The sequence below is a fragment of the Rhinatrema bivittatum genome, unplaced genomic scaffold (assembly GCF_901001135.1).
Source record: "Rhinatrema bivittatum unplaced genomic scaffold, aRhiBiv1.1, whole genome shotgun sequence".
Taxonomy (NCBI): Eukaryota; Metazoa; Chordata; class Amphibia; order Gymnophiona; family Rhinatrematidae; genus Rhinatrema; species Rhinatrema bivittatum.
Genome location: NW_021820897.1, coordinates 87,566 through 100,026, shown reverse-complemented (window position 1 = coordinate 100,026; position 12,461 = coordinate 87,566). Strand labels below are relative to the sequence as shown.

Sequence of the window (12,461 nt, the reverse complement as noted above, 5' to 3'; positions counted from 1 at the left end):
CGGGCAGTAATTAGAAATTTCAATTTCAGGCAAATCTAATTTCTTTCTGATGGGGAAACTACTGTTTTCTTTAGGCAATCAGGCATACAACCTTAACCTAGTGAAGCATTAATGATATCCACAAGGAACTGATAAGAAATCATATGCATGTTCTAATGATCCAAAAAGGACAGGGATTCAATAAGATACTATCCGCTTTTATTTGAGAAATCAATTTAGAAATGTCAGATAAAAATATTCAATAGAACTGTGCCCATTTAATGAGAAAGGGTGCTACCAATTCAGAGCCATTGTTGAGGTTAATGGTAGTATTTATGGGAATCAGAGTTACAGTACTATTTAACTTCTCAATAAAATAATCAGCCACTTTATCATAATCTATATCAGGATCATCTTGACATTTATTCTCCTTCCTTAGTCTATTAACTACATAAAATAACTCTTTAGGTTGATTCAAAGAAGTCTTTAACTTGAATAAAAATCTCTTTTCGTATATGAACAAGAGTCTTTGTTGCGCCGGAGGTGGACCCTTGGGCCGAGGTGAGGTTGACTCTACCCGTAGGAGGGATCCTACGGGTCCCCACTGTCGGCAGGCAGAGAGGGCTGATGGACGGAGGCCGGCTGGCGCTTCACCAATACCAGCCCTTTGGGTGCCGGGGCCGGATGGACTTAGGTGGCCTCCGTCAGTAGTTATCGATGGTGGATCGAGGTCAGCCCAGAGGCAGCAACTAGTGTAGTTACCAGTCCATACTGGACGAGGCGGAGACCCGGAGACCCGGGCGCGAATAGGAACACAGTTTGACAGAGGGCGCCCGAGCAAGAGCAGGCCGAAGCCTGAATGAACCACGTCCAGGACAAAAGCTGAAGAGGCATCTTTAAGCAAGCTGGGATCAGGGCTGGCAGCAATCTGGAAGCAGTGGCAAGCAAGGCTGAGGTCTAGACGAGGAGAGAGTCAAAAGGATGGTTAGACGAAGCATAAGTCCAGGGCTGGAGAAAAGCAAAGGCGTAGTCAAGTGATGCAGAGGTCCGGGGCTGGAGAGAGGCAACAGAGTGGTCAGGCAATGCAGAGGTCCGGGGCTGGAGAGAGGCAACGGAGTAATCAGGCAATGCAGAGGTCCGGGGCTGGAGAGAGGCAACGAAGTAGTCAGGCAATGCAGAGGTCAAACAAGGTCAGCAATCCAAAGGAGAGACGAAGGAACAGGAACACAGGAACAAGGAAACAGGAACGAAGGCAATCAGGATCAGGAACCAGGAACTGAAGAGGCAACAAGTACTCGACTAGCAAGGGGACCTGTTGCAAAGGCAATTTGAGAGAGCGGAGCGTATATACTGGAGCTCTGCCGACGCCAACATCCAGGGCTGCGGCCAGGTTCCTGCCGTGGGCCCTATTTAAAGACTAGCTGTGCGTGCGCGCCTAGGGAGGGACGCGGTGCTGGTCAGGATGGCATCTCTCCGCGGGCCACGCAGAGAGGCCCAACGTGGAGCATCGGGAGCTGCTGCAGAGCAGGAGGCACCAAGGGCGGCCCGAGGATGGAGCCGGTGGCCCACATCCGCCAGAGACGAGGGACCAGATGCTGGATTACTTTGAAAGAGGTGAGGGGGCCAAGCCGCGGGTCTGCTGCGGCCAGCGCGTGTAACAGTCTTATATAATTTCATCATCAATATTTTGGAGTTGTTATCTTCTTGAGACCTCTTTTTATGCCAGCGTCTCTCTGCTCCATGGAGCGCTTTCCTCCTTTCACATAATTCTTGGGAAAACCAAAGAGAAGATGTTTTCATTTTCCTACCCATAAGCCGTTTCTGGGCCACTTTTGCATATATTTCAGTAAGAGTAATATTCCAACTATCTACTAGACTTGTAACATTAGAATAATCTAACTTACCAATGGTCTACTTCCAAGTCTCCTGAACCAAATCAGGATCCAGTCTAGGTCTAATTACTCTCTTTATTTTTGTAGATGTGCTGCCCAACAAACTAAAATTTGTATCAAACAGAGCACATCTTGTACTATAAAAATGGCAAGACTCTTATATTCTGAATAACACAGGCTGTCATTAATACATCTTAGCAAAATATTACATCCAAAGTGTGTCCTGATATATGAGTAGGCGAGCGGATCAGCTGAATAAAACCACTTACTGCCATAACAGTGAGAACTTCTCTTACGTTTATTTCCTTTTCTTACTTAAAGATTTGTTGTCTTATTATAGCTTCTTTCATTTTGGCCTACTGTTGTTCCTCTTCACCTATCTTCTCTCAATCTTCTAGCTCCTCTTCAAGGTATATCCTCAATCCATATTTTTGAAATCCAGGACTAAGATTTGTGTGACTTCTCTTCATTTTGGCCACTATATCAAACTATAACATCTGATGATCACTGGTTCTCAGGTGGGTACCTACTCAGACATTAGAGATACTATCTCCAGTTGTAAGTCGCAGGTCCAAAATTGCTCCTCCCTGCATGAGTTCCATCATCATTTGTCTGTGCAGTACCCCTGGAAGGGCATCCACAATCTTTAGTTGTTACAGATTCTGCAGCAGGCAGCCCTGGATTTGTCAATAGGCATCCATTATACCTGTGCCTAGGGAGGCAAATATTTAGGGGCAGCAGGCTGACTAAGATTTGCTTCCTTCTAGCTCTGCTGAATCTCATTCACCAGAGAACAGTCTTCTCCTACCCTGTAGGAGACCCTTACAGGAGTTTGGGGGATAAAAGCACCAAACGTGCCTATGGGCAGCACAATCCTAGCAGCAGGGATACTCCAGTCTACATCCTGCAGATCCAACAAGCAACACCTCTCACTTCCCACCTTTTAGATGTCTTCAGCCAGATCTCTGTCCAGTTCTTCTATCTGTGTCGGAGGCCTGTAGACCATACCAGTGTAAATGGAAGTACCATCATTTTTTTTAAGACAGCCCATAGCACTTCTTCCTTTCCTCATTTCCCCCTGCATTTCAGTTGCTTGAATATTGTTTTTGATATAAAGAGCAACTCCTCTCCCTTTTCTACCATCTCTATCTTTCCTCAACAGGTTATAGCCCAGTTTGGCCATATCCCATTCATGACCATGTCACTGTAAAAGCAAAAATGTCCAAGTCTGCCTCTGACATTAGAGCTTGCAGATGTGGAACTTTATTGCCTAGACTACGAGCATTTGTCCTCATAGCTTTTCAGCTTTTCAGCTTTTCACTGTTATGACCATCGGTTGCAGACGGCTGCGACTGCGTCCACTTATGTCTTGTACTGCCCTGCTTCCCTCTCCAGGTCTGCTTGCGGCAGTGGTAGCCTCCACCGCCGCGTATCTCCTGGTTCCTCATGGCGGCCGGGACGCCGCCGCCATCCAAGCCGACTCCGGGCCTTCCTAGGCGCACGTGCTCGCCACCGGGCCCTCTTTTGAAGTTGCTACGGCGGGAACCTCAGGTGCTTCCCTGACTGATGACATCACTGAGTATGGGTTCTTAAGCTCTGTCTTCGCCCCCTACTAGCCGACTTGACAAAGAGTTCCATCGCTATTCTATTAGCTCCTGTCTCCTTGGACTTGTGAACGCCTCGGACCCTGCTTGGACTCTGGACCCTGGTTCAGGTACCCACTCCTCGAGAGCCTGTGTGCGCTATCTCTGGAGACCTGGTTTCCTGGCTTGCCCTGTGCCTCCCAGGAATTCTACCCGCTGGCGTCCTGCTCCTCGGAGTTGCCTCAGGGAACGCTCTCACCACTTGGGAGACCTATCTCTGCACTTCCCCACTCCTTGGGGCAGTGCCTACGTTTTACATCAGAGACTGTCTGCGCTTCCCCGCTCCTCGGGGCAGCGCCTACATTTTACATCAGAGACTGTCTGAGCTTCCCCACACCTCGGGGCAGTGCCTATGTTCTACTCCAGAGACTATCCAGGCTTCCCCGCTTCTCGGGGTTGCCTGTGTCATTACTAGAGATGTGAATCAGAACCGGAATCGGTTCGGATTCTGGTTCAGATTCACATGTGGGTTTTTTCCCATCGGGCCCGATCGCGTTTTGTTTATCGGCTGCCCAGCCGATAAACAAAAAACCCACCCCGACTCTTTAAAAATAACCCCTTAGCCTCCCCCACCCTCCCGACCCCCCCCAAACCTTTTTACAGGTACCTGGTGGTCCAGTGGGGGTCCTGGGAGCGATCTCCCGCGATCTCCCGCTCCGGGCCGTCCTTTGCCCTTACCTTGTGACAGGGTATCCGTGCCAATGGCCGGATCCTGTCACATGGCAGGAGCACAAGATGGTGCCGGCCATCCAGTTCTCCTACCATGTGACAGGATCCGGCCAATAGCACGGATACCCTGTCACAAGGTAAGGGCAAAGGACGGCCCGGTAGCCGGAGGACGGCCCAGAGCGGGAGATCGCGGGAGATCGCTCCCGGGACCCCCACTGGACCACCAGGTACCTGTAAAAAGGTTTTGGGGGGGGGGATCAGGAGGGTGGGGGAAGCTAAGGGGTTACTTTTAAAGGGTCGGGGTGGGTTTAGGGGTTATTTATGTGTGCCGTTTTTCCCGCCCTCCCCCAAAACGATAAGGGAAGCCCCACGATCAATATTGTGGGGTTTTCCTATTGTTTTGGGAGAGCCCCCGATTTCTGACAATTTTGAAAATATCGACGATATTTTCAATCGTCCAAAGCCCAATTCACATCCCTAGTCATTACTTGGAGACCAGACCCGGGCTTCCCCGCTCCGCGGGTTAGCCTATGTCATTGCATCAGTACCTTCCTCGCCACGCAGCGCTGCCCCTCGGAGTTGCCTCTGCAATATACCTCCTGCTCTTCCGGCCTCGTGCTTCCCGCTCCTCGAGCCTGCCTAGCGCCACCCTCTTGGAGGTCTTTGCCCAGGTACCGCTGTCCACTCTCTCTCTGCTATGCCTCTCACCCGCTCCTTGGGCCTCCCCACAGATTCTCTCCCAGAGCTCCAGCTGTACCTGACCTCGCCTCCCGACTATGTGAACCTGTGGGGCTCCTCCCCACAGGCAGTAACAACTCTCACCTCGGGCCAAGGGTCCATGAAACCCACAAACCATAACATTCACCCTTGGCTTGCTGCTCTTCCTGGTTATCTATTCTACCCTTTTTCTCAAAAGTGAACTATTGACTGGATTTTTTTTTCAATTTCTTCACCCACTTCCTGTATTTGTATTCGTTGGGGGCAACATTCCATTTCCATAAGCTTCCTTTTGCCACCCCCATCCTGTAGTTTAAATACCTGGTGACATATGATCTGAATTTCTCACTTAGAATCTTTTTCCTGCCACAGACAGATGTAGGCCAGCTTTACCTTATAGACTTTTACTGTTCTATACATGGCCCCATCTCCAATATATTCAAACCCTTCTTTTTTACACCAGTTTTTTAAACATGTATTGAAGTTGTCGATATGGCTTAGCCTTTCCTTTCCTTCTCCATGAACAGGTAGCACTTCTGAAAAGGGAATGATCCTAGCCATATACCCAAGCTGTTTCCCCAGACTCTGCAAATTTCTCTGTATTGCTTGGATACTGTTTCTAGTGAGGTCTTTGGTTCCCACATAGATGATAATATCAATTTTATAGTCTTTACTTTCTTCTTTAATTGCAGTGACAATCTGGTTTGCACTTCTTCCAGCAGAGGAGGAAGGCATTTAACTATTGTACATCCCTCAAAATAAGTCCCCAAGTTGGTGCCTCTGATAACAGTATCACAGCAGAAGGTGCTTTCTGTTATGATGTTTGATAATATTCTGGGGTATCTGTGTGCATTGGGTATCATTCTTTTCAGATACTGCTTCAGTTTCCATTTCTCGAGCATCTTCATTTTCTAATGCAGAAAAAACATTTGATGTATTGTTTGGGAAAGTGGTATCTCTGTGCTACAGATCTTATTCTTCCAGAGCCCACTATAATCCATTTATTCATGGGTTTCTGAATCTTCTGTGGGGGTGGGGGTGGATATTAATGCATAATTTCAGATGAGTTAGCGCCTTTTTTATTGCAGATAGCTGAAAGCAAATGGGACAATCTTTGAGCCTGCAGATGATTTGCCTTAAGACTAAAGCATTATAATTGTTACACTGAATAACAGTCATTATGTTACAATTAAACAACTTGTATTGTGATAAACAGTTGCAAAATAACTTGCTTAGCACTGAAGTTTAATTACCCTTTTTCATGTGTCCGAAGTCCATATAAGGAAAGCAAGGTCTGCGATGGGTGGGAGACTGGGCAGGATGGAAGTGATTTTAATTGTCAAGGGCACTTTAGACCACAAGGTACTTGTTTGAGTGCTACTCTAAGACTCTTTTTCTAAAGGAAGAGCAGGGAAACAGCAAGATATTGTCAAAGCTATAAGCAAACTACAATTAATAAGCAAAAGGTAGATTATAAGCAAGCAAAACAGGCTGAAATTAGTAGCAAGTAAGTTCAAAACAATGAGGATTTTTTTCAGTATTTATAGCTAGAAATAATCACTTAGTAGTTTGAAGTGCTTGGTTCTGTCTGTGAAAGAATTGCACAGCCACTCCCCCACAAGGCAGACTTTCTGCACAGTAGCCAGAAAAAAAAATCCAAACCTTAGTTTCTATCCTTGATCTCCTTCTAATAGTAGCGTGACGTTGTTATGATATGTGTGATACTTTTGTCACTGATGATTCTTGGGAGTTCTAGGAAGTACACCTAGGATATATATTCTAGGATATATCACCTTTTTTATTTTTCCATCCTGCTTGCATCACCAGAACTTTCTCTCATCAAATCTTATTTGTCCTCTTGTATACATTTATGATTTGTCAGAATCTCTTTTCAATCTGATATAATTATTAATAAGTTCAGAACAGACTTAGTTTTCATTTTTTTCATTGTGGTTTATTTTTAACAGTCAAGAGGCAAAACTATTGTGGGATGACCATGAACAAGCTATTGATCTCTTGAACCAGAAGATGGCAAAGAAAGCTCAGGAAAGTATTTTTCTAAATGAGATTCACAACAAAACAAATGAGATAAAGGAGGAATTGAACAACATAAAGAAAAACATTGATTATTTGAATGAAGATATGGATGAAGAAAGGGCACAGTTTAAAGAAAAAAGTGATAGACTTAACGAACAGGTAAATTTTATGATTTACAGTTGAAATAAATGTAGATTACAGACACTTGTATTTTCACTGATTCAAAGCTGTATAAGGGCCAGCCTTGTGGCTCAATTGTAAGTGCTGTGGAGACACATTAGTGCTCCCATGTGTCTGTTTTTGTGCTGGACAGTCTTACTTCAGTGCTTCCATCTAGGAGTCTGGCTCCCGCACCTTCTGCCTGGTAAAAAAAATAATAAAATAAAATACAATCTCGCAGTCAGGTGAAGAATCCAATCCCGGCTCTCACTTTCTCTCTCTTTTTTAAAAATCTCTGCAGTGCTGTCAGGGAACAGGCAGGCACTGGCCCAAAAGTCAGCAGTTTGCTGTGGTTGTGACTGGTGAGGGAAAGCAGAGGTGGGTGTAGAAGAGGTTAGGATCTGTCGCCATCCCATCATGCTGTCTTCTGTTGTTGCAACTCTCAGGATTGGTTTCGACTACATCATGGCACTGTTGCTTGCGCTTGCAGGTTTAGAAGCAGAACAGATGATAGCTGGCACTGTTTCTTCTGTGCAGTTATGCTCAGGCCTAGGCTCGTGAAGCAAAGCCAAATCAGCCAAGCTTGTGGATTTCTATCATTAACTTCCACAGACTGCTAGGTGTGTGCAAGCTCCGGGTTGCAGAAGGGCAGGAGTTTGCTTGGCCAGCTGGCTGGTGTTCTGATGCTCCCATCTTTCTTTTGTGAATTTGTGACTCTTAAGGGGAGAAGAGGGGGGGATTTGAGCAGGGGATGGGGGAATGGTACTGGGACCTGGTACTAGGCAGGGAGAGAGAAGGATTCATGGAGGGCGGACCTGCACCTGTTGCTGGCCCAGGTTGAGCAGGGGACCTGCTGTTGGCCCAAAGGGTAGGGGCTTGGAGATCTACTGCTCGATAGGGATAAGGGAAGAGCATGAGGACCTGCTGCTAGCCAGGGGGAAGAGGGACAGGGGCTTGCTGCTGAGCATGGGAGAGTGTGAGATGGTTTTGGTGGAGGCTTGATAGGAGACTAATCCAAATTACCCAGTCCGAGTCTTCTACAATATGATGAGCTGTATGTTTCTTTAAATTATAGTAATAATCTTAATGTTGCATCTATGTAAAGATATTGCTTTTTCAAATTAATTTCTGCTAATTATATATTCAGATTTATTGCTAATTTTGTCTTCTATTTTGTCCTCCTTTTTAGACTTAAGTGTCCTCCTTTTGGGATATCGCGTTCCTTTTTAGAGATGACTGGTTCTCTTTTTGGGGTAATTACTCTGAATTGGCCACCCTATGCCAAATGGAGGACTCTGGCTCAGTTCCCAAGCCTTTCTTTGCCTACTTTCCTTCTTTGATTCAGAAATTTGCATATGGTAATGACTACTAACCAATGGCAGGGCAACTTTAATTAAAAAATGTTCAATGACATTACAATGTGCTCAGATGTTCCTGAGATTACAAATGAACTGAATTGGTCTATTTCCCTAAAGGAATCTAAGGTTAAGAAAAGAAATACAATTCTAAGGTCACATGGAAAGTAAAGGTCACATGGAAAGTAAAACAGTATGTGCCAGGGTCATTGAGTGTGCTGCTGTCTGAAGCAGAAATTTGGATAAATGGCTCAAAAGTTATTAAAATGTGCTTTCACGACACTGAGAGATAAATTTTAAAAGTTGTTGCATAAAAAGGCTCAAACACTGCAGAGCAAAAACACAGCATGGTTCCTTTACCTGTGATGGTGGCCCCCAAAGCACCAGTCCACCATTGCTTTAAAGGGCCATGCAAATGAAAAAAAAAAAAGTAGCCCCAAAGTAAACCTCTTTGCAGGGGTCAAACTAGATTCCCCTTCACACCTCAGGGCCACCACTCAAGGTAGCCCCAACAACCAAATAAAAAAATTATTAGCCAGTGGCTGTGTCACAACAGAATAGCCTTCCCCCCAACTCAGTCAGAAGTCGGCCAGAACGGCCATAGGAACCCTCCATCCCCTTACACAAAACAATATATCTGTTCTCACAGGACAAGCAGGATGGTAGTCCTCACAAATGGGTGACATCATCAGGATGGAGCCCTGTACGGAAAACTTTTCTGTCAAAGTTTCAACAAGCTTTGACTGACACTGGCACACTGGGTGCACTGAGCATGCCCAGCCTGCAATTATCCCTGTGAGCCACAGGTGTCTCCCTCAGTCTTCTTTTTTCCGCTCTGCAGTCAGCATAGCGGTTGGAGCTCTGTGAAGATTTTTTAACTAATTACCTCATGGAAACACTTAACTTTTCACTTCAAAAAACACTTTTCCCTGCACAGGTCTCCCTCCGCGTACGTTTTTACGACGCTCGGTGAGTACTAATTCTTATTTTTTCGGTCGGTTCCTGTCACTATCTTAAGGCTGTTAACTGACTGAAGCCTTCCCTTCCCCCATTTTTCAGTTAGCTTTAAACAGCTTGCGAGTATCTCTGTGACACTCTGCTTGCTTATGCTAGTGGGGTAGGGATTTTTTCCTTAACTTTAGGACCTCTGTAGCTTCAAGTCCTTCATTCCCTGGTACCCTCACGCAGTTGATACCCTATCGCTACACCGGTACCCTCCTAAACCGCCCTGGGCTTTTATATGTCATCAGCGCCCCTCCCCCCACGGTGCCCTGATGCCTTTATCCATGTTTTTTGCTTTTCAGTGCTACCAGGCTTTTTTCCTCCTACGCACTGTTTTGTTTTTTTTTGTTTTTTTTCCTTGGGCTTCCTCGGTGCCGTCCCTACCCGGATGCATGCCATTGACGCACACGCTGTTAGTCACTGCCATGCATACTCGGGTCGCCGCCACCGTTGCCCGAGACACTTTTTAACGATCCCAGGGTCACTTCATCGATGCCACCCCCCTTTTTGGGGATGCCATCTATGCCCCATCCTCCCCACCGATGTCCAGCCCTTTTCCATCGGCGGGCATCGGTGCCACATCGATTTCGTCGGTGGGCATCGATGCCGGATGGTCCCCATCGGTGGACATCGGTGCCGGATGGTCCCCATCGATGGACATCGGTGCCGGATGGCTTGTCCATCGATGGACATCGGTGCCGGATGGCTTGTCCGTCGATGGCATCGGTGCCAGGTCCTTTTGCATCGATGGACACCGATGCCCAGGTGTTTCATCCATGGGCATCTATGGTAGAATGCATCCATCGAGGGCAGTCGATGCCAGGCTGCTCCCATCGGTGAAATTCGATGCCCAGGTGGGTCCCATCGGTGGGTATCCATGCCGGCTCGATTCCGTGGATGGGCGTCGATGCCAATGCCAGCCTTATGGCTGGCATCGATGCCCATGCCGATTCCAGGACTGGCGTTGATGCCGGGATGGAATTCATCGACTGGGAGATCCATGCCATCGATTCCATACGTGCCCATATCGATGCCACCGACACACATGTCTGGGGCACCGATACCATGTACACTTGGAAATCTGAGTCTGTCCAAATCGATACCGTCAACGTCTGTGGCCCTATAGTTGATGCCCGTGGCCATGCCACAAAAGGCATAAATGCCCGCCTCCATGCATCGATGCCCTCGACACCTACGTTTTCCTTCGGTGTCCTTGACGCCCTATCGATTCGACTTCGACTCAGTCGATGCCGGTATCTTTTTCAATAACGGCAATGTTTTTCGATTATTCGATTCCACATCATTTCAAAGATACCTATGCCAGTGCTGTCAGTGCCCGTCACTGTCATCATTCTCCTGGCCAGTCATCGACGATTTTTCATACCCATTTTGATGATATCCTTGAAGCCCCTTAGGTTGCCTTCAATATCGTCAATACCGACATAGCACCGCCACATAATACCCTCGCCTCCTCACATTGCTCCACGCTTTGGGTTCTTTTTTAAGCCCCGTATTAGCTTAAGACACTCCATTGTGTCAGGAGCAGAGCAGGCGTGCTGACAGTTCGTCATCGATCGCCTTCCAGGACGACGAGGGCTTCCATCTCGGCGCTGGGGAAAGACCGGGCCGAGCACCGTGGCACCCATCATCGCCGACATCGTGATCGTCCGCCGCTGACGCCATCCAGCACGTCGGTGCCATCCTTCTCCAGGCTGGACAACGCTCGGGCAGAGCAACATCACCACTGCCATCAGCACTGTTCCTACAGTTTTGGCAGTCCTTGGTGATCCAGAACTTCCGGATCCAGGTCCGACGGCTTCTGCATTGGCGTCACGACACATCGAGCCGCTGCGACGAGGGAAGGGAACATGAGTTCCGTTAGGGCTCCCCTGTTCCTGGCGTGCCCCACCGTCAAGTGGTGTGGGACTGTGGCCATCTGTTACACTTAGCAGTCTAAGCGCCAATCACGCCTGGCCTGTCTCCTCTGTACCTGTGCCACCATACCGGGTTTCAGTGTGAGATGGACGTTACGTCCCCGGCCTTCCCCTCGAGGACTCCAGAGACCGACAGAGTCAACAGTCTTCACCGGCTCGTCTTGCGGCGATCCACGTCGGATGGTAAGTACCCGCTTCGGCGGCATTCCCATAGAGTTGTGTTCTCCCATTCGGACCGTGGTTCGAAAAGTTCTGGGTCATGTGCCTTAGGAGCTGTATTAGTGTCACATATCGCTATGTTAGCTATGTTAGCCACAATACCAGGAGAACCCCTCTATCTTCTTGGGATTGCAGCAGGGCTTCTTCTCTTGTCAGTAACAAGTCCCTGTGCCGACCAATGCTCTGACTCTTGGTTCCCTCCCAACCAAAGTTCCAGCTGCATTGGCTGATCTGCTAAACATGAGATTCAGCAACCATTGCCCCATGTACAAGTCCACCTTGAAGCCTGGCCACAGGTCTCAGTGTTTCCTTGTACAGCATACAGAAATGCGGGTACCACTTACCGCTCACACTCCTGCGGGAGCCTACATGATATCCTCCATTGGGACACCTCCTGGTCTCCCATCTGGTCAGATATCAGAGCGGCCACCCCACCTTGTACCAAAATCCCGGTACACTCCCCCAGGCGCTACGAAGTGCAGAGGGGAGAAGGGAGGGGGGTTGGGGAGTTTTAATTGCACTATTTTTGCTTTTAACAGAAAATAGTTACTCTCCGCACATCCTGGACCTAAGAAACTCCAACTTTCTTTAGAAGTCACAGGTACAATGGTATCTTTGGTTACCATCACTCCATATTGCAGTAAGTACATTATTTTAATGTTTCTATGTGCTTTATGATGAGTCAACATTACAACCCCAAGCTCTGCCGTTGGCACCAGCTTCGGTAAGTGAACTGTCTCTTGCATCATGGTGAATGCTGTTTTCTCTGCGGAGTGTAACATCATTAACTTTCCTTGCATAGACTACTGCTAACCACTTTCAGTACATGCAATGAGCTCTCACTTTTTTCATGAC

The 12,461-nt window shown here is 47.4% G+C and overlaps 1 protein-coding gene across 1 annotated transcript in view; it reads left to right on the top strand.

Annotated features, from left to right (window-relative positions):
• LOC115082266 (cilia- and flagella-associated protein 58-like) overlaps positions 1-12,461 on the top strand; it is a gene marked incomplete at its 3' end in the record, with an annotated part of 117,518 nt that overhangs the window by 27,192 nt on the left and 77,865 nt on the right. Inside the window, exon 3 of the mRNA XM_029586512.1 lies at positions 6,868-7,096. Within this exon, the coding sequence (XP_029442372.1) occupies positions 6,868-7,096 (229 nt within the window). The remainder of the gene's footprint in view (positions 1-6,867; positions 7,097-12,461) is intronic.